The 25,557-nt window shown below is 40.9% G+C and overlaps 1 protein-coding gene across 4 annotated transcripts in view; it reads right to left on the bottom strand.

Annotated features, from left to right (window-relative positions):
* Window positions 1-570: 570 nt before the first annotated feature.
* Window positions 571-25,557, bottom strand: part of pcxb (pyruvate carboxylase b) — a 292,624-nt gene continuing 267,637 nt past the window's right edge. For all 4 annotated transcript variants that reach the window (XM_026161745.2, XM_080299926.1, XM_026161746.2 and 1 more), the window contains exons 22-27: window positions 21,082-21,261; window positions 16,779-16,953; window positions 15,033-15,106; window positions 4,577-4,717; window positions 3,994-4,095; window positions 571-3,513 (exon numbers count right to left, since the gene is read on the bottom strand). In XM_026161745.2, the coding sequence (XP_026017530.1) occupies window positions 3,364-3,513; window positions 3,994-4,095; window positions 4,577-4,717; window positions 15,033-15,106; window positions 16,779-16,953; window positions 21,082-21,261 (822 nt within the window). In that variant the 3' untranslated portion in view covers window positions 571-3,363. The remainder of the gene's footprint in view (window positions 3,514-3,993; window positions 4,096-4,576; window positions 4,718-15,032; window positions 15,107-16,778; window positions 16,954-21,081; window positions 21,262-25,557) is intronic.

Here is a 25,557-nt window from a genome sequence, read left to right as displayed (position 1 = left end):
CGACGTTTGTAGGGAAACTTTGACCGAAGGACTCTGAGATTATTAGTTCTTAAAGACCAAAGCTGCCCTCCACTCGAGCCTTTTGTGCTTTTCTTTCGGTGCTTATGGTTTTACTAAAATTAGCCACAAAATAATCGCCTAATAATGGGAAGGTGCACTGAGAAAACTGCTCTGACCCAGGCAGGGACGTGGGACGTCTGCAGGTGTCTAGCAGGTAGCAGCAGAGCTTTTGATCCACGGAGACCCTTGATGACCCACAGGACTCAATCTTGTTAGAGGGCAACCTGTGGATGCTCGACTCAGGAGTTTGGAGACTTTGGCTCTTTGCTGTGTTCCTTAAACTGTGTGTGGAGACCATCTCCCTGCTGCTGCTGCTGTCAGGGTGGGTGCTTGGTCTGCAACATGGCGTTTCTGACGTGTCAAAGAAATGAATCAAGGACCCAGGATTTGCCGGAAGGACATCACATCGTAACAAGATCACTGATGTTACGCACCTGTCAATAGTTTCAGTGTTGTGGTATAATAACATGTATCGTGTAGAATATACAAGGCACACCAACACGATTCAGATTTAGTTAGAGCTAACTTTATTTGTAAGTACAGAGAACATATATCACTTTATTTTTATTTTTGAGATGCAATCCGTTTTCCTTCTTTTGCAATCCAGCTCAGTCTCTCAAAGGACCCAAACATACTGAGAACAGGTAAATGTAAACTACAACAGTAAACTAGAAAGAAATGTAGATTTAGAAGACAAACGAACCCTTGATAAATGTGAACATTTGGTGTAATGGAGAAAGAAATCAGCAGGCAGTATTTCTGCTAAATAAACAGCTTTGTTTCATAAAAAAAAAGACGTGATACAAGGAAAATGGAAATGTCACAGACCCTATTTTCATATTCTGACAGCTCAGCTGTAGATAGCATGAGCTCCAGAATAGGCTGACATTATATCCCCTTGTCTGAAACAAATAACATTTTCCATCTGTGTGTACTTTTTCTCCAATTTATTCTTCTTTCCCCAAGACACTGAGCAGTAGTACATTGTCATAAGCATGTCTGTTAGAATGATTGCTGGCTAAGACAAAGAGAAGCATTGAAACTTTATTGCATGAACTGCTGTTATCATCTAACATGTGCAAATATACACAGAGGGAAGCGACAGGGGGATGGAGGGATAAATGAAAAGGTGGTTGGGTAGATGAGGCAGAGAAAGCAGGTAAGCGAGGATCGCTAACCAGAAGAGGAGGCAGGAACTTTAACATTACTGCGCAACAGCTTGTCAGAAACACTTATTCATAAAAAAAATCCCACCAATACAAGTTTGTCTCTTTGAAAAGAGTCAAACATGATAAACCAGGAGATACAGCGAGGCACTGCAGTGGCCTGGGAGAGCGAGGAGACAGAGTCCCAATTAACTACGGCGTCGCTGCTCAGTATTGATGCACGGTTCGAAAGCGGATTCATTCTCAGAGGTAATGGAGCAAAACTGCTGGAAATAATCCAGTGCAGTACAAAGTGATATTTTAATTTTGTCCCCCAATCAGTGTATTCTGTGAAGGAGCACAGATGATCTGGGGAAAGGAATCTGCTGTGATCTCTCTCCTGGCTCGCTGTCCCAAACACTGCATGCTTCACTGCCTTATGAGGAAACATTGACACTTTCTGCAGATGATGTGTGATTGTTCTGTCACCGGTCAGAGTAATTCAACATTCAGTCATCGCTTTTTAGGGTGAAAGGCCTGCAGGAAACACTGGGGCAAAACTGAGTCTAATTTTTGTTTATTCTCACTGGTTTTTAAATGTGCTGGACAGTCATTATAGAGCTAAAACCACAGTCCTCTGCACTAGATTAGATTTATTTGCTGTGATCCAGACAGCACTTAGGGGCTAGTTTGGATATTTTGCATCAGAGTATGGTGTGCATGTGAATACATTTAAATATCAGCTGGTGTGTTATGGGGGAGGGGCTGAATTTGCTCTCATACGCGTGCACATTGACTCATTGGTACAAACACACCCACATAGATGTATAAAGCAGAGTGCTGCTGCTGCTGGGAGTCTCCAGAGTCCCTTATTAGTCCGGCTAATTTAACATCATTTGACAGAGAATTAATCCATAAATTAATCAGCAGAGCCTCAGAAAATAACATCACATGGCTCCATTACAGCACCATGTAATCCCATTTACACCTAGCATTGAAAATCCCCATGCAGACAGACCATCCGCCATAATCTCTGGTTCTGAAGAGACCGTCAAACTGCTTCTCTGACAACTTTTCCAACATCACACAAACCAGACACTCTAAAAAGACCTCAAACGCCACGTCTGTGTCGACATACCTCTAAATATTCATACAGATACGCTTTGAATTAAGAGCCATGTTCAAACCAACGCTAATCCGATTTGCATATATCCACATTTTGAGGGTGGGTGGGGGTTAAAATCAGACATGAGTAAGAAAACACCTGCAGAGATCTTTTAAAAAAGGAAACCACTTACTTTCACTGGCCTTCGACATGAGATGTTTCTGGTGCGCCCTTGTCAACAAGCCATCTTTATTGTGCTTCTCTTCTTGCAATAAAACCCCATACAAAAATATGGTCTAAAAACCAGATGGACCAAATGTGATTTCATTCTTCAGCCCCTCAGTGTACTGTGCTGTCATTTCTAAGGAAATGTTGGGGAGGGGGGGTTGTGCCTAAATGCTACAGTGATTACACATTCCCAGAATGCACCGTGAACAAAGAAAAACAATGAAGATTGTTCCCATACGAACAACAGCGACTGTGTAATACATCCACAAGTCTATTCTTCTCTTTTGAAACCAGCAAAGTATGAAGTCACCGAGCAGTCAGAGACAAAAAGTTCAATCTACTCACGTTGAATGTGTGAGGCAACTGCAATGCAAGTAGTTAAAACCCTGTTAGCGTTAGATATGTTTAGCTCACATTAAGACTAGATTAAGACTTCAGCAGTGGAATGTATCACACTTCAAATATATGATCTTACTCTAAAATATTTAATGCTATTTTCCACAAGTTGACGGATGTGCGCAAAGATGCCATTATTTGAGTTAAATACCACAACTATGGAATTACTTTAACAGGGGACTCAGTAAATTTCTTCTAATCAATACACCGTTTTGGACTGTCGTACATTTTTGCTCCCATCAGGTATCTGGATATGAATACGGCCTCACTGTGCATCCCCCAGTGCACCCAAAGGAATATGTACATATCTAGGGCCACAAACGCCCGTCTTCCTCTTCCTCCTCATTTCTCTCCCCGTTTCTCCAGCTGCCACCATTTCCGGGATCATATCGTCTGAACGCCTGCCTACTGCCACTCCCCCCCTCCGCTCTATTCTTCAATTTCCAGTATCAGGTCATCTCCCTCCAGGGAAGCATCGGGTGTGACATGAATAGCCTTAATGGTCCCAGCCATTGGGGAGTTGACCACAGTCTCCATCTTCATGGCAGAGAGGACACACAGCGGTTGACCTTTCTCCACCTGTAAGAAGTGCAAGCACAGCTCAATAAAAAAATGTCAAATGTACAGATCGATGAACAAAACTAGCTGGTTTAAATTTGGATGTTTATGTCTCATGAAACTCTGAAATTTAGATTCTACTACAGCAATGTCTGAGGTTTTTCTCTTTAGTGCGCACAAGACTCTTCTGACGATGTCTCAGGTTCAGCGTGCACTACTTCCAAGCACTTTGTTCTCCAATGTGCCCTTCTCTCGCTTTGAACACATTTGTCCTGTTTGTTATTTATTCCCACTGTCTTGCTATTTATTTACAGAAAAGAATTTCGCTGCTGAGGCCAAAGAGACAATCTTTGAAAAAAGGACTTGTATTGACTCAACGGGATCAGATCAAGTATCCAAATGTTAGAACATTGAGAGCAATTACAAAAAGCAGAAGTACTTTAATTGAAATGAGAGATCACATGATGAGGGAAAAACTGTAAAAACCCTAAATCGACTGACCTTGGATCCAACTTTTACTTTGACCTCTAGGACCTTTCCAGGCATCGGTGCTCCCACCTGACCCCGGATGGACTTCTGAGCTTTGGGATGGAACTTCATTTCCTGGGTGAAGAGACAAGACAAAAAATAACGCATCCATCTGTCTGGTCAGTCACTCTTCCAAGTACCCCCACACACGCCTGTCGCCATTTATCCACTCATCCAGGCAGTGATCTATCCATATAGTCATAACTGCCCATTGAAATGTTCCTCCCTGCTGAGTCCCCTTCTACACTTCACAACCATCTGTTTCTATGAATAAAAATCACTAGGGATAGACTGTCTGTCACGAAATCTGTTTTTCTTTTCAAATCCGACTTCAACGTGCCAAACAATTTTCAAGAATCTTCCCTTGCATGCTTTATACAATTATAATTCAAGGATATCCATCTTTCACTCAAACTATCCAGTCTAACGGTTATTCATCATTTACCAACTCGCAAGTTTGTCCTTTGATTAAAAGTATTAATTTCTCTGCAACGTCATCAACCCGTCCACTTTCCCAGCTGTATCTCACGTCTCTCCCCAAACATTTCCTGCGTACCTTCATGGCGACTGTGTCTTTAACAAGCACAGATCTCAGCTGTCCGTTGAGCTCAAAAAAGACCTCTCTCTGCCCGGCCTTGTTCAGGTCACCCAGTGCCAAGGCCTTGATGTGGAGGATCTTCCCTCTCTCCAGCTCCACCTGAAACACAACAGAGAAGATGAGAAGAAGGCAAGAAAAATTAAAGAGGGGACGGTGTGCAGGAGGAAGCGACGGCGATTATATTGCATTAGAAGACTGAAATTAACACATGGATACTCAGTTCACAAGTCCAGCTGCAGCAATAAAAGACTGCAGAGCCTGTTGGAGGAGAAAAAGTTAACTTAGGCAGACAATATTTCCTCCTCTTCCTGAGTTCTTATTGCTTTTAGGGTGGGCTGAAAGCAATAAGACATCCTATGTCTGTGAGAATTTTTATTTGACACTCAATAAGAGCGTTTTTTTTTTTTAAGCGGTTTTTAATGTCACCACATCCAGTTAATTTCCTGCATCTATTTTACCTCGGTGCTTTTTACTTAACCTGCGTGTGCTGAAGTGTGTTTGTGTAAGACGGCGAACAAAGAATTGCCCCCGTTTACAGGAAGCACCTTACATGTTAGCTCTGTTGCTAATGTGGTGTATGTGTTTGGGAAGCGCTGAGCTCAAACCACTAAGTGCCAACCATTTAGACTAGGGGCTGTGGGTTAATACTGCTCTTAACATAATAGTGTAGTGGGGTTAAAAAAAAAAAAAAAAAAAACAGGCTTATGCAAATTTCTTAATCACAGCCTAAAACACGCTTTGTGTGACACTTCTTTGAACGGCAGTTTGGAGTTTAAATTGCTGCTAAAATCGCTTTCTGCTATCAGAGAATCATCAAATGTAAATTTTTTGATAGATTCAATCTGTGTTTTTAGTTCACACTGCAGGCAGTGTCCCTTCAAATTAACTGAACCAAGTGTGCAAGCACTTTAAACCACACAAATAGGCCGTAAGCATAAAAACGTTCCCATTTAGTTCAAAGTCTCTGCAATATTTTTTTAAACTTGTTAGCTATAACAATAGGAAACATCAATAATTACGTCTATAAAGAAGAAAACACAACTAAGCAATGATGCAATGGTTTGTGAGGAGGACTAATGTACTGTATGCACATATAATTACAGTGTTTTTAATTCACTTTGCTTTTGTAATAATGTGAGTTTCCTAACTGCGGGACAAATGCAGGCTCTTTCATGCTGTACGTGTTGGTCAGAACTGGAAGCTTTGAAAGCTTAGTCATTTTAGACATTTCAGACATAAACACTATTGTGAAAATACACAAAGGATCATTTTAAATGCCGTCTATCCATCCATTTTCTTCCGCTTGCACTCGACAATTAACCCAGTCCCTGGACTGTGGGAGGAAACCAGAACACCCAGAGAGAACCCATGCAGACATAACAAAACAGGCACACCGGCTGCATTCAAACCCAGGACGTTCTCACTGTGAGGTGACAGTGCTAACCGCCACACCGCTGCACTGCCCTGGTTTTCAAAAAAATCCTTTGCAGCCAAGAACTTGTGGACATCACCACATGGTGTTTTTCTCCCCTTGAGATGCTCGGCCAGGCCTTCACTGCACCTGCATCGAGTTACTGCTCAGTTTTGTCTTCATGCACTAAAGAGCATCCTCTGCTGGTTTGTGATCAGGTGACTGACATGACCGTTGAAGAATATCACATTTCTTCGCCCCAAAAACTCGGCACTGTGAAACGTTGTCCAATCGGTTGTGCAGCATTTGGCTCAATCTGAGCTGGCCAGTGCATTCCTAATTTTCTAAGAATGCACTACATAGCTGATTTGGCTCCTTTTTTCCTCTGTGATACTTTTATTTTGTTTGTTTTTTCCTTGATGATGACTACCCTTTACCTGCATCAACATCTTTCTGCACCTTACATTGAGAGTTCCAGTGAACACCTACCATGTGCAAGTGCAACACTTGAGATCAACTCTGAATCTTCTACCTGCCTTCTCTATCATAGAATAAAAATGGAGCAGGGCTCATCTGACCTTGAAAAAGAACGGCTGTAAATAATTTAAGTCCTGTAAGTATTTCTTTTTTACACCTCTTAAAGTCTGTGGTCTGTAAGCAGTGCTGCAATTTTGCCTCTGTCTGTCAAATGTGACAGAACCACAGAGTACTTAATAGAAAGCAACTGTTGATTCAATCAAGAGAAGCGGTGCATTTCTATAATCTAGCTCCAAATCTGACCCAGGGAACCCCAATTTGATGACTCCTGTTCTTTGCCCACTGACCTGCAAATAAAACACAGCTGACAACTATGAGGAGAGTCCGTGTTTGGCCTACAGTCTGTAAGCCGTTTGATTCAAGTTCATTTTCTCCAGTCTTTTGAATATTCATACACCAGTTTGTGCCTATTTATGTCAAAGAAAACTCAAATCCCAGGCGCCAGGTGGCAGTTATATAATGCACTCTGGTGTTCTGCATACTCGTCCAATATTTTTTCTCCTGCAGATAAACTTTTCTCATGCGACACCATCCCCCGCTGAGTCAACTTGCATATAGAGCCACGCTTCTGTGCTCTTTTGTGACTTGAATAGCTCGTATTTCAACTCGGTCAAATCTGTCTGCACATTAAAAACATGTCACACACGCCTGTGTGTTTTCGAATCATTTAAGGAGTCATTTTTCTTTCACTGAAAATCAGATTCATAAGGTTAACTGACAACCTCTCAAATGACCTCAGAAAACATGAGCGACTCAAATGATTAGCTGTGAGGTTTTTTTGTTTTTCTTTTTAAAACAAAAACCTGTTATTGTACTCTGGCCCCTTTTCTCCAGCAGGCTCCTGGGTGGTTGTCAATCTGCTTCTAGTGCTATAAGAGCAGGAGGAGGAAATGCTGCGCTGCTACTGACTGAGATCACACCACTGTGTCGTCTGTGTGTGTGGTAGAATTAATTCTGTTCACCAAGTTTTTATTTTGGCCCAAAATTCATGTTTTGGGAGTGATGCAGAAAAATATAATTTATTTATTTATTCATTCATTTATATATTTAAATGTGGGTTTCCATCTGCTGTATATACATATACATACAGCCATATTCATTCTGCACATGTCCTCTGAGGCTAGAAACTGAATCGGTTTTTACTTTTACCAGACATGTCAATTCAGACATCAAATAGAGGAGACGTGGTATAGACAGAATGACAATTAGAGAAATAAAGAGGCAGGCAGGGGGAATGACAGAGACATGACAGCGGGCCAGAGGAGGCGAAAAATGCTTCCTGTCTTTTGCACAGCTGTTCACTCTGTTGTTTGCTACCTGTGAGTGTGTCTTAAGACAGACGCGCCTCATCTCTGAAGCACAAGCAGGTCGACCACCTTCTCATATCAATTCTGGTCAGTCGTGCTTTCTGGCTTGCCGGTCTTCCCCTCGACACCAGCCGCTCTACTTCTTCATTTATCTCACAGCCCTTCTCAAATCTCTCATCTCACTGGGTGGAAACTCATTTTTCCCCGTCTTTCTATTTGTCCAACTTTTTCTCTCTGGCTTTCAATCTCGCTCTTTGTCAGTCCTCCCGTGTGTCACGGCTTTCTATTTTGTATTGTTATTTTGTTACCTATTTCTGGGGCCACTGCGACTCTCATGCCATTATTAATTTCCATCATCTGCCTCTTTCGGCTTCTCTTATCTGTTGTGTAGCTCTCCGCGTCTCCTACTTTGTTTATGCTTCCCTTCGTACCCCACACTGCCATCTGAGCTGCTGAGTATCCATTGATATTCCAAACTAAACCTCAGCGCAAAGACAAAAATACACGATGCTGCAGATATGTATTGATCTTAATTTTATTCTCTTTCTCTGGGTGCTCCGACTCGTTCTTTGCAAGCTTTTGCCTTCTCTCTCTCTTCTTCACATTTACACTAAACTTCTCTGCAGCTGATGCTGTTTTGTTAGGCCCTTGACAGCACTTTGCAAAAAACACAGCTGCCTACCTTTTTCCATCTGTGTGTCTTCTACACTACATCTCCTCTCAGGCGTTCCTATATAAAACACTAACTGCATATAAGAAGAGTTTCTAACCATTTAGGAATCTTTTGATTATTTTGTTAGAGATGTGAATGTATAAGCAACTATAAAATCCAACACTTCTGTGTGCTGTCTGCAGCCGCCACCTTTGTTGCATAAGCTTCTCTACATTACACCTCTTCTATTGTTTCACAGTTAACCACCTACAGTCTTCAGGTTCTGAGCCCCACAGATAAGCAAGAGAAGTTATTTAAAGTCAGTATACCTACTAAAACAACTGCACACCTCAGACTTAGGACCTTCTTAGAATTAGTATGTATAACAAATTCTTCTGCACTTAACAACATCAGATAAACTACATTGATGGTTTCAAAGCCAATAAAATACTTTTAGACCAAACACTCAGCTGCTTCCTGCTTTGGTTTCTTACCACTATACTGTTTTTTTGTGTCTCACATACACACATCATGAATCTCTTCTAACCCAGCGACACATTAGTGCTCTTCTCGCCTTTACGCACCAGCCTCCTGTCAGACTCACCTGCTTAGCCATTTTTGTTTATCATATCCCTGCGTTAAACAAGTTTCCCTTTCTGCTTAACACGATGTCTTTGATGCGACTTTATTAATGACTTGTGTCGCCCGTGACAGTAATGAGATTATGTGTCGGTGTCTGCGCACATTAGCGGTGATGGTCGGTAAATAAATGACTCCGTGTTTGTGAAAATCTGTGTTTATATTTCTGTCAAACATGATTAATAGCACACTGAATCATCAGCACATGCCAGATACACGTAAGGCGATGTCGCCCTCCGCCTCTTTTTAGTGCTGTATGCATGTGTGGGTGCATGACTGCTATGGACTGACCAGTAACCCGTGAGTAGGTGTATATTTATGTATGTGTGCACATTAAAAAAGGCATCAGATGTTTGTTTTTCTCCAAAGTGGTAACTTCTCTTATAAGAGGGACATGTGTAAATGGCCAGCGCAGCAGGACTCAGCAGGATTCATAAAAATAAATACAAATCCGATCATAGTTCTCTACAATATTCAGAACAAATGTTTGAGGCTCGCTTTCCTTTCTTGGCCTATTCGCTAGATTTCCAACAACCTTGATGGGAAGTGCGGAACAATATATGATTACAGTGAAAGCCTTTATATCCGATTCCCACAACATCAGCTGCTGCAGGCTTTGGGTCCAGCGCTGAGCTCTAAAAGATGTGCTGGCTAAATCATTTTTGATCAAGACTTTGTGTCTTTTACAGACTATCTGCCAAAAGCTCATAAACACTGTCAGTTACAAGAACACAGTTAATAATGCATCTGCACTGCAAAAGTCACGTGTATTGACAGCTATCACCTCGGATTTGTCAGAAGCACCTACAAAGCTCCAGCTAGAAACTAACCATTTCCTGTTTTTCTGGGCTTTTCTCTGCTTTCACAAAACTTACTGTAATTCTACAAACTAGTCAGTACGGCCAAAGCTACAAACACCAATTGATAACTGTCACAAACTGACACGATGCTACCTACTCTTCTGCGCACTGGACTTTTTTTTGTTGCCGTCACTCATTTGGCCACCACGCAGTCCATCTCCAACTTCACACTCAAGCTGTCAGAGTCTCATCAAATGCAACATCTCACATGGCCAAAAAGTCAATTCGCCCGGAACTCATGCAACTCAAAACTCCCCCCAGTGACGGCTGCCTGTCTGTTAACGTTGTCAGTGGTGCTTTGATAGGTGCTCGACTGCCAGGTTATTAATATTTCACTGGTGATAACTCTGGCTTTCAAACATAAAGGCACGCGGCACCTAAGGAAACTAATGCATTATGTATCAGACGGTATGTCCTGAAGAATATAGGAAGAAAAAAGCGAATATAGCCGATAGCACAATGTCTCACCGTCGATACGCGCAATATAAAACCATGCCAACTCCAGAGAACTCCAGTTACAATAGTAACAATTCACGCTTAAATTCAGTGAAACAGCAATGAGACAACTGAAATCAGTCGTTCTAGTCTTTTAGCCTCCGTGAGGTGACTCACTCTCCTTACGACGGGTCACTCTTTGACATGTTTTCATTCCACGGTTTGCTCGGCACCGCTAATCGGATCCGATCTGATGAAAGTGCCCATCGTCATGACAACAGGGGCAGGCTCGTTTCTGTGGCAAAGACTGATGTTGAGCACAAAACTGAGTGAAAGTAAAAAAAAAAAATAAAAAAAAAACGACAATAGCTCTGACGGAGAGGAGATTAGATAAACAGCAGCAAGACGAGGTGACAGCTGAGGTTGGAAAGAAACATCAGTGCACTCGGTAAGTGTGAATGACAGACACTTAGGCAGGGAAAATGCAAACAGAATCATTGAAAGGTAAGACGGGCTGTGTATATGAAGTCTTCAGTTTAAAGGAAGGACAGTTAGGAAATCATTTTAAATGGAAGGAAAGTCGATACAGCAATAGGCAAGACTGATTATTGATACTTTTTGCTTTTCTTCCTCTAAAATTGCAGATTTTTTTTCTTGCTATTCACACTGACTATTTAGTATGTTGCCGAGTGTGAAAGGAGCTGAACAATGTATCCCAAACTGCAAATTCAAAGCAAATAATTACATGCTAAAACTGCTTAGGCTTAATCAAATGTTTGAAGGTTTTATTCTGATCTGTGGTTAGGGGTCTGGGTATGGGTCCCCTTACAGAATTCTAACTCGAGGCATCAAATGATTTGGGTGGATGAGGTGGAGCTGCGAGTCTTTAGGGTCAATACTAAATGAGCACAGTGGATTTTTCCTAATAATACAGCAGGAGGGTAGTAGTGCTTCCTATGTCTCCGGTAATATAAAAATCAATTAACACCAGCCTGGAAACATTTTGCTGCACTGAAATGAAGCCGTAATTAAACATGGTTGCCTTTCACTGCTCTGAATCACTGTCAGTCGGATCCGTGTGCGGCAGTCATACTGAGGGAATGAAGAGCAATTTCTGAAAGGAAGAAAAAGATGCAGGAGGATCAGATGATTTATAATGTATGAAGGCTGTTAGGAATATACTGGAATTTTAATACTCGTCAAAAGATTAGAGAGTTTGACGTAGAGTACAGAAAAGAACCCTTATGAAAGAAATATGTACTATATAGACAATTAGTTTAACATATGAAAACAAAATAAGGACGATGTATGAAGGCTGAGGGGAGAGTAGGCCGATTACTCACTGAGCTTGCAGCAGAATATCACACACTCTCAATGCACAAGACTTAAAAAGTAGATTTTAAGACACCATGGAAAATAAATCTGTGGGGTTTCTCTACAACACACCCATATTTATGAGCATGAATACTTCTGAAAAGCCTCCAACTACATTCAACCAAAACAGCAACAGGAGGCTGAACACACACAATCTCTACAAGAGAACTGGAGGTTTTTTCATATTTAGAGAGAAAAAATATGTAAAATGAGTTAAAATAATGTGTTTATGGATTTAAAGGTTTTCAGTGACTCATTTTGCAGGGCGACTGCAAGTACCGACGAACTGACTGCTGATTTAGTTAGCTGGCTATATTTTGTCCATGTAGTTTAAGATTTCATAGTTATATTTAATTTGAAATATTCAAATTGAGGCACATTTAGGGGATCAAAAAAAATCTTTTAGTATAGATCCTGTACGCCAAATGCTTGCACAGACAGCAGATGGCAACTCCTCCAGCTGCAACGGCAAATTTAATTGTATAGAAGTTTATGATGTAGCTGTGGCTCAGGTGGTAGAGCGGGTCGAACTGATGAGTATGTGTGATTGTTATATAATATAGCAGGAGGGTAGCGCAGAAAAAAAGAGCTTGTATGAAGGTGTGTGATTAGGTGAGCGATCCTTAGTACCAGTCCATTATGAGAAAATGCATACGGCACACTTGTATTTTTATTATTTCAGACCTCAGTAAACATTTCCTAATCAGTATATTCTTGTTTGTTTTAATTCTTTAATACATTCTAGTGTTCTTTTGGGGAATTATGGCCGCTAGCAAAGCAGACAAAGAACTCAATAAGCCATAATGTAGCTTTCTTGTGAGAGATAAGTCACCACCATAATTCCATGAATGGTCCCTGGTTTCTACATGAATCCAAAAAACCAACAAGGTGACAGCTAAAAATACCAAACTTAAGGCTTCAGAATAGTAGTCGAACTAATGGCTGAGATTAGGGTGGAGTTACTGTAGACTGTAACATTTTAGTTACAGTGTTACAGTGTAACATTTTACATTTAACACTAACTAAAATGTTAGTATTACTGTAACATTTTAGTTAGTGTTACTGTAACATTTTAGTTACACTGTAACATTTTAGTTAGTGTTACTGTAACATTTTAGTTACACTGTAACATTTTAGTTAGTGTTACTGTAACATTTTAGTTACACTGTAACATTTTAGTTACACTGTAACATTTTAGTTAGTGTTCCTGTAACATTTTAGTTACACTGTAACATTTTAGTTACACTGTAACATTTTAGTGTTCCTGTAACATTTTAGTTAGTGTTACTGTAACATTTTAGTTACAGTGTACAGTGACACCAAAGGCAGCAGGTTTTCAGGTTTCCTCAATTTATCAAGGTGACAGGAATCAGTTCAGTTTCATGATGTTGTTATAATCAGCTTCATTTTACACTTCACAAGGTTAACATGTAATTGTCACGCGTGTAGGTTTAGTTAAGTTAAAGAACAAAAACACAGGAAGGGCTGCAAATCTTAATCATCCTTTTATAGAAGTCATAAAAAAGCAGCAACAAAAATACTTCACAAGGTCACTTCAGACCTTGTGAAGTTAAAAAAGAAAAAAATGTCACAGACATCTCTGCCCTGCCTCACCTCCTGCTCACTTGTTTTGTACTGATGCCATCTGGTCAGAGGTACAACCACACCTCTTCACCCAAACTGAAGTCTCTTACTATTCTAGTCCATTACTAAACTACAACTAATAATAGTTTTGTTTGTATCCGAGTGAGTTTACTCTTTAGGGACAGAGAAATCTAATAGAGTACCATTTGTATTCCTCAATACCGAGTCGCTCATCTTCCTACATGATCTGGCATTAAACAGACCAAAATCATGTCTAACCTCATGTAAAATTACAGGATAGATTTTGAAGGAAAACAAAAGGTTATTAATACAGTTTTATTACGTTAACAGACCAAATCCATCTGAAAACGTTTCTCTGTGATCAGACGCGACTGTGACATTTGTAGCAAAAGTTTCTGTCAGCAGCTACATCACACTCCAATCTGCTCTTCAATCTGAACTTTAACAATCATTTTAGGCTAAGTTTTACTCAAAGTGTTAATGAGTAATGGGAAAAAAATTATAAAAAACAAACGAGTGTCCTTAAACGTGCCGTCTCCTTTTCATAGAGAACTGTTTAATAAGCACGGCAAATACCTGACATTATTTCTGCTGACTGCATATTTATTAAAGTTTAAACTCTTCTCCATCCTGCTGCTTCTACTCGTGTAACATTATGAAAGTGGCAGAAACTAGGTGACAGCCAGTTATTACCTGTACTTACATGCAAAATGATTCAACTCATGTGTTTTGCTTCTTCTGACTGCACTGTTCAGCTGCCTCTCTGCTGCAGATTAAGCGAACACTATAATCTTTATAAGTCAGCACCAGTTAAAATTTTTGGCACGACATGTTGGTCCCAGTAGTTTTCACAAGCCTCGTCTCAAACATCATACAACTAAATTAATCTGCTATTTCAGTGCAGGAAGGCCAATCTGCTGGCCACAGGGATCAGAAATCCTGTTTGTTGTTCCCCTGGTAAATTGTTAATATCTCCGTCCTCCCACTGTTATCAGCACTTCACTGTGACTGCACCAAACCGAATCAAACCTCAGTCATCCGCACTGACGGAAAGATCATTTCCCGCAGATAACGTCTTTTCTTTATTAAACTGTTAAAACATCAGAGTTAATTAAAGATAAAATTGGGCCATTAGAGGAATTAAGATTAAATGTATTATGATACAATTAGTGACAGTTGCTTAACAATAACGTGCACTTTTCTTCACCCCACTTCCCTCCAAAAAAAAGCAAATGATAAAAGAGGTGTCCACAGACAGCAGGGGTTTTTGTGCATTGTTAGCATTTATTTATTTAATATCCTTTAATATCCTATGAAGGTTGGCTTTGAATGCACAAGAATTAGGCTGAAAACAACTCATTTAATGAACTCTACTTAAGTCATTTCTCATCAGCTAACTGAATCCAAGAACATTTACTCAGTTAAAATCCTGCTTTAATAGGGGGAAGTTTTTAACCTCGTTTACGTGTCCGTGTGGTGATTCATGCATGTTAAAGATGATATTGTGAGCGTAACAAGCTAACAAAGCCGTGGCAGGAAAAACAATTAGATTAGTGATGTAAAAACAGTGAGAATGGTGTAAGTGGTTACTTACCTCAAACTCTTCCGCAATCTTGGGTCCATCCAAGAACAGCCTGGTGCTGAGACAATCCACTGGGCCAAAGTTGGCTGAAAAAAGAAAACAGGAAGTGCCGTTTTTGTTAGAAACAGTGTCGGCGCCAGTTCTCTGCACATCAGTTAAAAAAGTTCAGAGATCAGCTCTCTGATCCAGGATCAGTAATCTTGATAACGCTTGTATGGTTCTTCAGAGCCACAAGAGAATTAGATTATCCAGGCCGAATTCAATCATCCGAACTGATGGTGTACTCTTGTGGTCATTCAAATGGGAAACATATCGACACTGGAAACCACGACCAGCAAATCTATGATTCTATCAGGAACTTACTGAGATAATTCACACTGACAGTGAAAACTTCAACAGAAATAAGAAAAGAGGAGTTTAAAAAAAAAATAAAATCAAAAAAACGTCTGATCTAAAATGTGAAAAAGAAATAGAAATAACTGCATTACATCATGCCTTTATGCTTACGCGTCATAAAAGTCAGTCACAAAGTAAAAATGCAAACACCTTTGTACTTTCAAGAACTACAGGTCAACAGAACAAAGATCTTCTATCCTGATTTGTTTAGAGCACGATGAAGGCAGGATCTCCACCTCTGAGCCCCTGACATGGTGCAGCAGCAGTGACTTGATTTTAAGTTCATCAGATGTTCCGTCACATCACAGGTCCCTCGCTGTAATTACTGCAACTCATCCACAACTGTTGATGGGCAGAGGGAGGAAATCCCACATTTTCCCCCAGATGTTGGCAAATTAGCCACAACCAGGTCCCTCCAACTTAAATTAATCTCTCAAGTTAAAGAATCAGAAAGGAAAAAGGATTTTCCTTTCTGATTCCCTGAAATGCTGTCCAGGAAGAATCCCACAGCTTCAGTTTAATCATTTAATCTTGTTTGCGTAATTAAACTCGCTGCCGTGTAGGATTGACTTTACATCCACTGGATGATCTGGGATCAAGCCAAACTCCTATCAGCTTGATTAGACTAAAATATAAACTTAGATATGGAGAACAGGCCCCGGATATGTGCCTTTTATTAAACTCCCACCAAACTTCCCATATGCTGATGCATAATAGCTCATTTTCATCACACCACACGGGAGAAACTGCAGAATATCCAGCTTTAAAAAATGGCTTGTTTTGGTAAATATTGTAAATATGAAACACTCATAAAAGAATGAGTGTTCACATTAGATTAAGGGTTGTATAGAGCCTAGCCCGCTATTGAAGGAACAACTGCACATTAATTAAAAACCTTCACATAGAGCCAACGCCAGACTAACAACTAACAACGTCCTAACTCCACAAAGAATAATTAAACTCAGGTCAATCCAGGCAGCAGCTTCAAACTGCTTCCAGTCAAATCTGATTCATATGTAACCTTTATTGTTGAATTTGCTACATTAGTCATTTCTTGCTCCAAGCTTGTGCCTTTAGACCAAGTTGGAATTACGATGATTTCTCTCTCCAAACACAAAAATATTTGCACCAAATGGGTCAACTTTATACTCTGCGTTCCTGACCCAAGTTTGGCTGGTACCAATTTCAAGCCCCAGTAGTAACACAAATGAGAACAACATACCACAAACTAAGACTTGTTTAATCACACGAATGCAGTGTGATTAAACACACATTTCACACAGCAGTTAAATTACAAAAATTGAAACAGAAAAAAAAGAAGTCTCATAAACCCTACAGTTTATTTCCAGTCGGTCCACTCACCAGTAAACTCCTTAAACTCCTGGAACACCTTGGGGTACATGGCTGCTGACATCACATCCTCAGGGGTGATGTCATCCCCGTGTGTGGCTCGCAGGCCCTCTTCCAGGGACTTGAAGTCCATAGGTGGCAGAGAGGCACCAGGTCGACCGTCAATGCGGGGAAGAGACTTCAGCACCTGAAATAGGATGTTGAAACGGAAAAGGAGGAAATGAAGATGAAATGAGAGGGGAAAAAATAAGCAAAAGAGGGTCCCGAACAAACTATTTACTAAAACTTTATAAAGTCATACAGTCTTTCTGGATTTTCTTCATAACGTCCCCATGGGAGGTGGAAGCATGTGAAATATCTAAAGTGATGGTAAAACCTTCACATTGTACTTCACAGCTTTACATAAAAACTTGAACCTGTCAAAAACACTAAATTGACACAGAGTGAGAGGAAGAGGAAGACAGATGCACTGAATGCTTTGAGGCACAAAGGAGGAGAGAAGCAGTAGAAACAGAATGGAAACTTAAGTTATTTTTTTTTACATTTACATAAAAACAGCAGCACTGTCATGTCAAGCTCTGCGGTGGTTTCTACTTTAGTTCTCTCCATCTCCCTCATTTCAGCCAGTAAGCTACTATCAGCCCATCAAACATGACTGCAGCGTTACACGTGACAAAAATAAATGACAATTCAAAGAAACTGTTCAGAAGCAATATACAGACACTGCTTTAAGACCAATGATATGACATTTTATCTGCCCACACAGTTGCTGGTGTCTGAAAGAGACAATTGATCTGGGGCTAATAATAATGTGCGCTGAGGAGATCATGTTGAGAAGTGTCAATTCATCTAAAGGCTGCTGTAAAGAGTAGGAACCCTTGTTTTGTCTCCTGAAACATGCAAAAGGAGGAAGCTACTGGAAGACTTTGCGTTTTCACTCGTGTCTTTGGTGCTGACCTTTGTGGTCTATGTTATAGTGTGAAAAACTAAGCACATCCCATGACTCAGTAGGTCATAGAAGCACCTTCAACAACTTAAAGTCGTACACAAAGCAATTCATCAGTTTCTCACATGCTGTGGAGGAATTCTGGCCCATTCTTCTTACAAATGCTGCTTCAGGTCATTGTTGTTTGTGTGCATCTGTTAAGGTTTCAATCAGTTTGAGATCTGTTCTTTGATTGGGCCATTCTGTTACAGATTTCACTGTCCTGGTCCAGTTTTAGACAAGCTTTAGTTGTCAGAAGATCGTCACACAATATTGCAATATACAGAGGGGGTCATGGTGAGGTGACCCCTCCTCCACCTTGCTTGATAGTTGCTATGAGGTGTTTGTGCTGCTCTGCTGTTTCGTTTCCTCCACTTTGGTCTTGTCTCTCCAAAGGACGTTGTTCCAGAAGTATTGTGGCTTTAGTTGAGATGCAACTTTGTAGACCCATGTTCTTTTTAGATAAGAGGCTTCCCGGCTAGCCGCCCTCCCACACAAGTGATACTTGTTCACTCTTAACACGCCAACTGACGCCAGTAAAGTCAGAGATGTTATATTTGTATTTTTTTGCAGTTTCTGGTCAGAGCGTTGCACAATCTGACCTCGGGGGAGAATTTGCTGGGATGTTCACTCCTGGGAAGATTGGCAGCTGTCTTGAATATTTTCCACTCGTGAATAATCTTTCTCACTGTAGAATGATGGACATCAAATTGTTTGTAAACTTTCAACCCTTCTCAAATTGATGGACAGCAACGGTTGCTTCTCCAAGTCGTTGCTTTTAGTCTTTCCTCCTTGGCATTGTGATAATACATGCAGAGGTGCACACACACTTGCTGATGATCAGTTCATTGATTGTATTTGTTTATCAGCTTATTTTGTTAATAACAGTGAAATCAGTTATGTTTTACAGTTTATCTGAGGTTATAATGACCTAACTTAAGACCTGCTGAGGACCAGATGATTTTTATTGCATCCTGATAAAAGTAAAACCTTGGAACTGAAAAAGGGCGTACTTTCTACCACAACTGTATACATTTGTTATGTTTACTAATTTGTGTGCTGCTTTGCATCTTCATAACATCATCAAGCGTGTGTGTGCACCCTGCAGAAATCTCTAGAGAAAGGGCCCAGTGCAATTCTATTAGTCACAGAGCTAACCGTTCAAAGATAGCTTACTCATTTGTGCGTGTGCGAGAAAGGCACTTCAAAGATAGCAGGTTCACTGGAGTCCCTGCTCATTAGCACAGTCTCCTCTGAGGATGGCCTTACACCTAAATGCTTGATTGTTTAAGTGTGAGACACAGACAGTGACTCCGTGTGTGTGTCTGTTTCCATTAACAAATAAAGGAAACTTCCTCCAAGGTTATTTGGTGACTCTCCACATTTCTGTGGGAAATCCTAAACATCACACGCACTCAGTTTTCCCCTTTCCTTTCTTTTCAAGTATGCTCCTCTGAGGGATATGCTGCATTTTTAATGACACTCATTTCATTAGCTCGTTTCATTTCTGATGGTCTAATACACTTCTCTTTCCTCAGTCTCACAATCCACATTCCCACCTTGTCCCCCATCTTTTTCCCTTGTCCATTGTGTTTTTTCCACCCGCACCAGACGAGGAAACAACTCAGTTACCACTTTATGATTCAAAGGAATGAAAGTAACTTTGCGACAGCCTTTGAGAAATGAATGAATGTGATATAATTATGGAACGCCTGTTCACCAGCTAATTAACACCACCGAAGCACCATTAAGGAAACACTGCTGCTTCTTTGCTGATAGTGTACGAATATAACCTTAAGCTACAGCGTACAGCTGGGGTTATACATGTGTGTGCTTATATGCATTAATAAAGATGAGCGACACAGCAGCAACTAAAGGTCAATGACTGAAGGCAAAGTAGTCACAAGCTAGCTGTGCTTTCTAAAGATAATGTGATAAATGTTTTACTTTCTTTCCGTTAAACAAAATTCCTCTCGTGTCTTTTCACGTCTGAGCCGAGGTTATGTAAATCAGTCATGCTGATACATGGTGTGTGAGAGTGAATATCAGATTTAGGTCTCAGCTGTGCGGCTTCCGTGTCGACATAGGCAAACACAATAGCACACAAATTAAAACACAATGAAATCAAAGCAAAAGTAAACTGTGGTAGTCATCATTTAACTGAATGAACGACTGAAGTTATGCTGTGCGCTCAACTGCCCCTCGGTGCTGACGGGCTGTCGGTGTCTGAATATCGAGAGATTTAGTCAGATGTTCTGGCTGAGATGAGAGGATTTCGTATGAAGTATTTACTCGGAGTACACACTACGATGCAACCTGCAGCTCTGATAGTTGTTTTTTAAAAAAGCCTGGTGACTTTTTTGCATTATTTGGAATGCAAATATCCACTTAAATAACAAGTTAAATGAAAAAAGAAAACAGTGACACTTTAGCATCTTGCAGCGTGAATGCTGACTTAACAGAAAACCACATAAACCAAACCTGATGACCGGAATGAACACAGCAGCTATCTGCGCTTTTTAAAATGGTAATGACTCACCAGACAAAGTATTTAAAAACATAAGACACACCAATATACCATCACAACTAAATAAAAAACATCTGATTATGGTTGAGGAAGAAGAAAAGTGGCAGGAGGACAAGCGATGTTTCAAACAAACAAAGAAAGGGAAGGACGGGAGCCAAATGACGACAAAAACAAACCAACAGATCGTTTAAGATAAAACTAAGCTATGAACTGAGGCTTTAAAAATGACTTGACCAGTGGGGGAATACATTAAAGTATTAAAAATTCCCTTTAACTGTACATCTACACACTTACACTGCTCAATATATTAGATGGAAAAGGAAATACTGAAAAAAAAACTTTTCAGAAATGTCAACTAGCCACTATGTTAGAAACATTGGGGAAATTGTGACATTTTTTAAATCCTCTGTGTGTTCTTGTAACTCCCAAGGAGACGTCATGCTGGTGGCCCCCTGATGCTCATAGCGGTCGCCCTCGCTGTATGCACTCGTGAGGAGACGAGAAAAGAAGAGCAGAGGCAAAGAAACTGTTTTCAGCTTGTGCCAGATGAGATAAAGCATGAAACACAACTTGAGTGTTTGCATGTGTGTAACACCTTTAATGAAGCTCTCTGGCCCGTGTTTGTTACAAAAAGGCACAGATGAAGGACGTGAAGGACAAATGTTGAGCGAGTATTTTGTGATCTAAATAGCCGTGTCCATTTATTCCAGCAGATTGGAAGTTAAATGGTTTTTAAATAAATAAATGAATGCTTTTGTACAAATCCTTATTGGAATTATATACAAAGACTCCAATATGAGTACCTTAGATCTGAACGGCTCAGGGAATCCTCCGTGTGGTATCCCAACGTATCCCTGAAGGAACTCGACGACAGAGAGGGGGAAGGACAACTCGTCCGCTCTCTCCTCCACCTCTGCTCTGGTCAGGTTGTTCTGCACCATGAACTGGGCCAGGTCACCCACGATCTTTGAGGAAGGAGTCACCTAGCAAAGAGGAAAAAAGTCTGAGCACTTTGGGAGTGTTAAACCCATTTCTGGATAAAGAAAGTTACTATTAGCCTGATGTACCCTTCAGTTGGATACTTATCACAGTTTGCTTAGGACAAGGAGAGCCGCTGTTATTCACTGTGGCCTTTAAGCTGACAGAAAAAAAATATATATATATCCACATATTTATAGAGGAAAAAATAAAGTATTAAGAGAAAATCGAGCATCTTTTTAGTTGGGTAATGTTAGAGTAGAAGTTGCTGCAGTTTGTCTGTCAGGCCACAGCATTCTTCCACGCCAAGTCCTCCCGTTTGCAGAGCACAGGTATTTCTGCACATCCGCGGTGATTTCAGCAAAAGAGAAGTGGTCACAGAGTGTTTGTTTTAATGAAGATGCTGTCTACAAAGATTAAGCACAGAGAGACCCGGAGGAAGGGAAATGAAAAGATGTTTACATCGACACAGCCTCTTTAATCATCTGATTTGGTCTGCTCCGTGAAAACAGAATGAACCTGAAAACGAGGAGGGAAGAAAAAAGGGTGCAGAAAACATTCATTAAAATCACACGTATTCACTCTTTCATTATTTATAATGGCATATCATTATGGTAATAGCGATCCCTATTAGCATAATGGTGATAGGTAGAGTCACTTCAGACTGAACAGGACACTGGTGCAAATATCAGTTGCACACATTACTCTTATTGTAATGATTGGAGACGCAAATTTAAGGCTTTCCTGTTGACTTCCATCTGGTGCTTGGACCATTAAAGTGAGAAAGGGGTCAATTAATATGACCCACCAACTTCCAATCTCATAAACAAACACTACGGTTTGTACTCAGTCCTTAACATTTTATTATCTGTTAGAAAGAGAGAGCCAAGGGGGAATAAAACAGAAAAGATGCTGTTAGTTTCACCTTCCAGATTTAACCTCTTCTAAATTTAAAAACCATTTTCACATTTTGGTTTTTGGGGTTGTTTTCAACCCCGATGCATCGTCTGTAAATGTAAGAACTGACAGCTGAAGGAGCAGCGCATGCAGGAAGCGGGTCCACGTTTTACACAAAGTCTATTTCCAAGGCAATTAGAGCACTCAAAAGGAGAGAGAGCAAGGAGAGAAAATGGATGAACAAATATAGATTAAGCTGACATTCCCTGAGGAATCCCCAAACAAAGACCTTGACACCTATTTCTCAAAGAAGCGACACCAAATTATTGTGAGGAAGAAATAAAGCACACACATCCCTCTGGGATTACTACAACCTCCTGGGATTTGGGTGCTTGTTAGGCTATCTGAACTCGTGGGATCACTTCAGTCTTTCAACAACTACAGCCCCGTGTGTGTGTGTGTGTTCCTGTTTAGGCATCTTTGTGAGGACCAGAAACTGGCATTCTACTATACTTGTGGGGACCAAGAGAGGACATGCACACCAGTCCTCACGAGTTTGAAGGCATTTTCAGGTTCAAAATGTGGTTTTAATGCCAGGGTTACAATTAAGTTATGGTTAGGCATTCATTTTTGATGGTTAGGGGTAAGGTAAGCAGCATTATGTGAACTAGATGTCCTCACTAAGATTGCAAAACGAGAATGTGTGTAAGCGCTTTTTGTGTTTAGACATAGCAATACTGACTTTTTTCATGTCAAGCTGCTGTAAAAATAGAAAATGCCATCAGTGGAAGCAACAGTATAAACGATTTAAGCTACACTGTCAGATCAACAGAGCAAATCCTGATACAGCATTATAACATCTTTGGTTAAAAAAAACAATACTTAAGTGACAAAAATAATGAAAGTGTCTCAAACGGTTCCTCCCACTGTGCAACTGCATTTTAACAAACATCAACACGATCAGATCAGTTCTTTTGAAACTTGTTTCTGTGCAATCAGAAGCAAAGTGTCAAGAACAGCCCCAGGATGCCTGCTAAAGTCCAAAACCATTTGGACTATGTTCAAAGGACAAGTGCAAGTGATTACGCAGCGAGACAAGAAACAAGATAGAAGAAATGCATCTCCCTTCAGCATTGTCGGCTACAACACCTGTAGTTCAGGTTGACGGGGTTTGTGAGTAGAGGCTATAATGACACCCTGCTTTTACACAATGAACGACTGCAAAAAACCTTGAGAGATTTGAGCCGGTTGTTAATACAAACTGTGGAGATGTCAAACAAAAGCATACTGCTGAGTTACTTAAAATCGATCAAAACACAGCAAAGCTCAATGTTGCTTAGTTTTCTCTGCGTCTGGAGTTCATGTTTCTCCTCCTTTCACTGCACAGGTGTTACATCTTTCCATCTTTATTACCCATCTTCACAGAACAGCCTTCTTACTTCATCCCTCACTCACTATCTTGACCTTTGTCTTTACACTAAAAGCCAACATGTTGGATTTTTACTCTTCATGAATCAACTTGGTCCCGTTCCCATCCCTCTTCTCTCTAGTCCGTCTGCCAAATATTTATTTTTGCTTGATCCACAGTAACATCACGAGTGTTACTCTCATTATCAATCTCTGTTGATGAATCACCCACCTCCAACTCTCTCCGGATGCCTCACACACGGGGAAAAAGAGAAATCATATTTTCAGCGGTGTATGAGCTATATATGATGTGTGAGCTTTCCTATATTTTTAGACGAGGAGTGAGGAAAATCACATTGTGGTCGGGTTAGAAAAATCTGATTTCCTCTGTTCCTGCGCGAAGCCGAGCTCAGACTCTTGGCTGCTGATCGCTCTCCGTCTTACTGATAAGATGGTGTCTTTATGCCACTACTTTAGAGGGGAGTTTAGCTTTTGACTGGACTGACATAAGTAATCAGCTTCTTGAGCCTCTGAACAAAATGCACTGCAGTAGAAAACGCCTGCTGTTATCTTTTCCCCCTGACAAGACCAAGAAACCGGGTGTTAAGCCCCGCTAAAAGGTTGACAGTGCACCGTGTTACATCTACATCTTATTCAGCCAGAAACCTTGAGGAGAGTCGCTGGATTCCCTCTGGGAAAGACATACTGGGACCAGATTGGATATAAAATTTGTAACAATCTGCTCTGAGATGTTGAGACGCGCAGAGAGAAATCTGATCAATTGAAGGTCCTGCGTTCAATTTCAGAGCGTCACTAAAACAGAAAAAGGAAAAAACTAACAGTCTTTGTCCTGGGGAGCAGAAGTTTCTCTGTAAATGTTCATGTTGATCCTTTCAGTAGCTGAGATGGCAGAGAAACTGACCCACTTACTGACATTGCCATTCATCGAGTCACACTTTGGCAAGGCTGAACATAAAAATAAACATCTACGCACATGTTTACCGTTGTATAGATACAGTGCTAAATAATTTACACTGGACATATTTTACATTCTGTTACCCAAAGCTACTTTGGAGACTGAATAGGGAGATTAAATTAGCTCCTGTCATTTCTGCCTCTCTCCCATAAATGCTTTTTATCAGGAATTAATGCCGATTAATCCAAATTAAAGCTCTCATTATCACATCTGAGACACGAGCCCTGTTCCACCCTCACCCACCTCCAGCGGCTCTTTCTGTTCCCACCACCTCCGTCTTCCTTTTCTCTCACACTGCTCTTCCACCCTCTGTCCATCTTTCTCTTCAACTAATGTGCAGTCCTCACTAAGTGGTCCTGCGTGACTTCGCACCCCTGGCAGCAGAAATGTGGCACAATGGCACGTTTGAGTGTGCGGCATGCCGGTGGATTTTGTGTGTGCATCTGTGTACTTTGCTCGAAATGCAACTATCCAAACCTGCCCTAAAGAGTGTAGGATTATATCATCCAGATCAGTGTGTGCGCGACTGTTTCAGGGAGAAGGCAAATGTAACGAAAACACATACACGCCCTGCCCAGCCAGCCAAGCTAGGAGCAGAGTGAAGAATGGTACCTGTCACGAGGGGAGGAGACGAGAGAGGAGCGATAACGAGAGGCTTAGAGAAGAGGGGGAGGGGAGGAACGATAGAAAGATTAGAGATACATGAAGGAAGTAATCGAAATGAGGGAAGGTGGGAGGCGGTGATGGAGGAGGAGATGAGACCAAATGAAACTGGAGAGTGAGAGTGGGGAGAGACTGCAGACGGGGTGATGAAGAGTGAGGCAGGAAGACTAAGAGGGAGAAATAAAGGGATGGACAGATTAACCGAGGGGAGGAGAGACAGAAGCAAACAGAGAAGAGCAGTAGACATCTGCAGCCCCACGGGCAATACAAGGAGGTGGTCCACCTCGAAGTATGAGACCGAGTGTGTTTTGAGATGGGGAGGTGAGTGGATACGTGCTTGTAATTGCAAGAGGAAAGT

This window comes from Astatotilapia calliptera, chromosome 3 (genome assembly GCF_964374335.1).
Source record: "Astatotilapia calliptera chromosome 3, fAstCal68.1, whole genome shotgun sequence".
Lineage (NCBI taxonomy): Eukaryota > Metazoa > Chordata > Actinopteri > Cichliformes > Cichlidae > Astatotilapia > Astatotilapia calliptera.
Note: the sequence above shows the minus strand (reverse complement) of the source record. Positions and strands in the feature narration are given on the sequence as shown.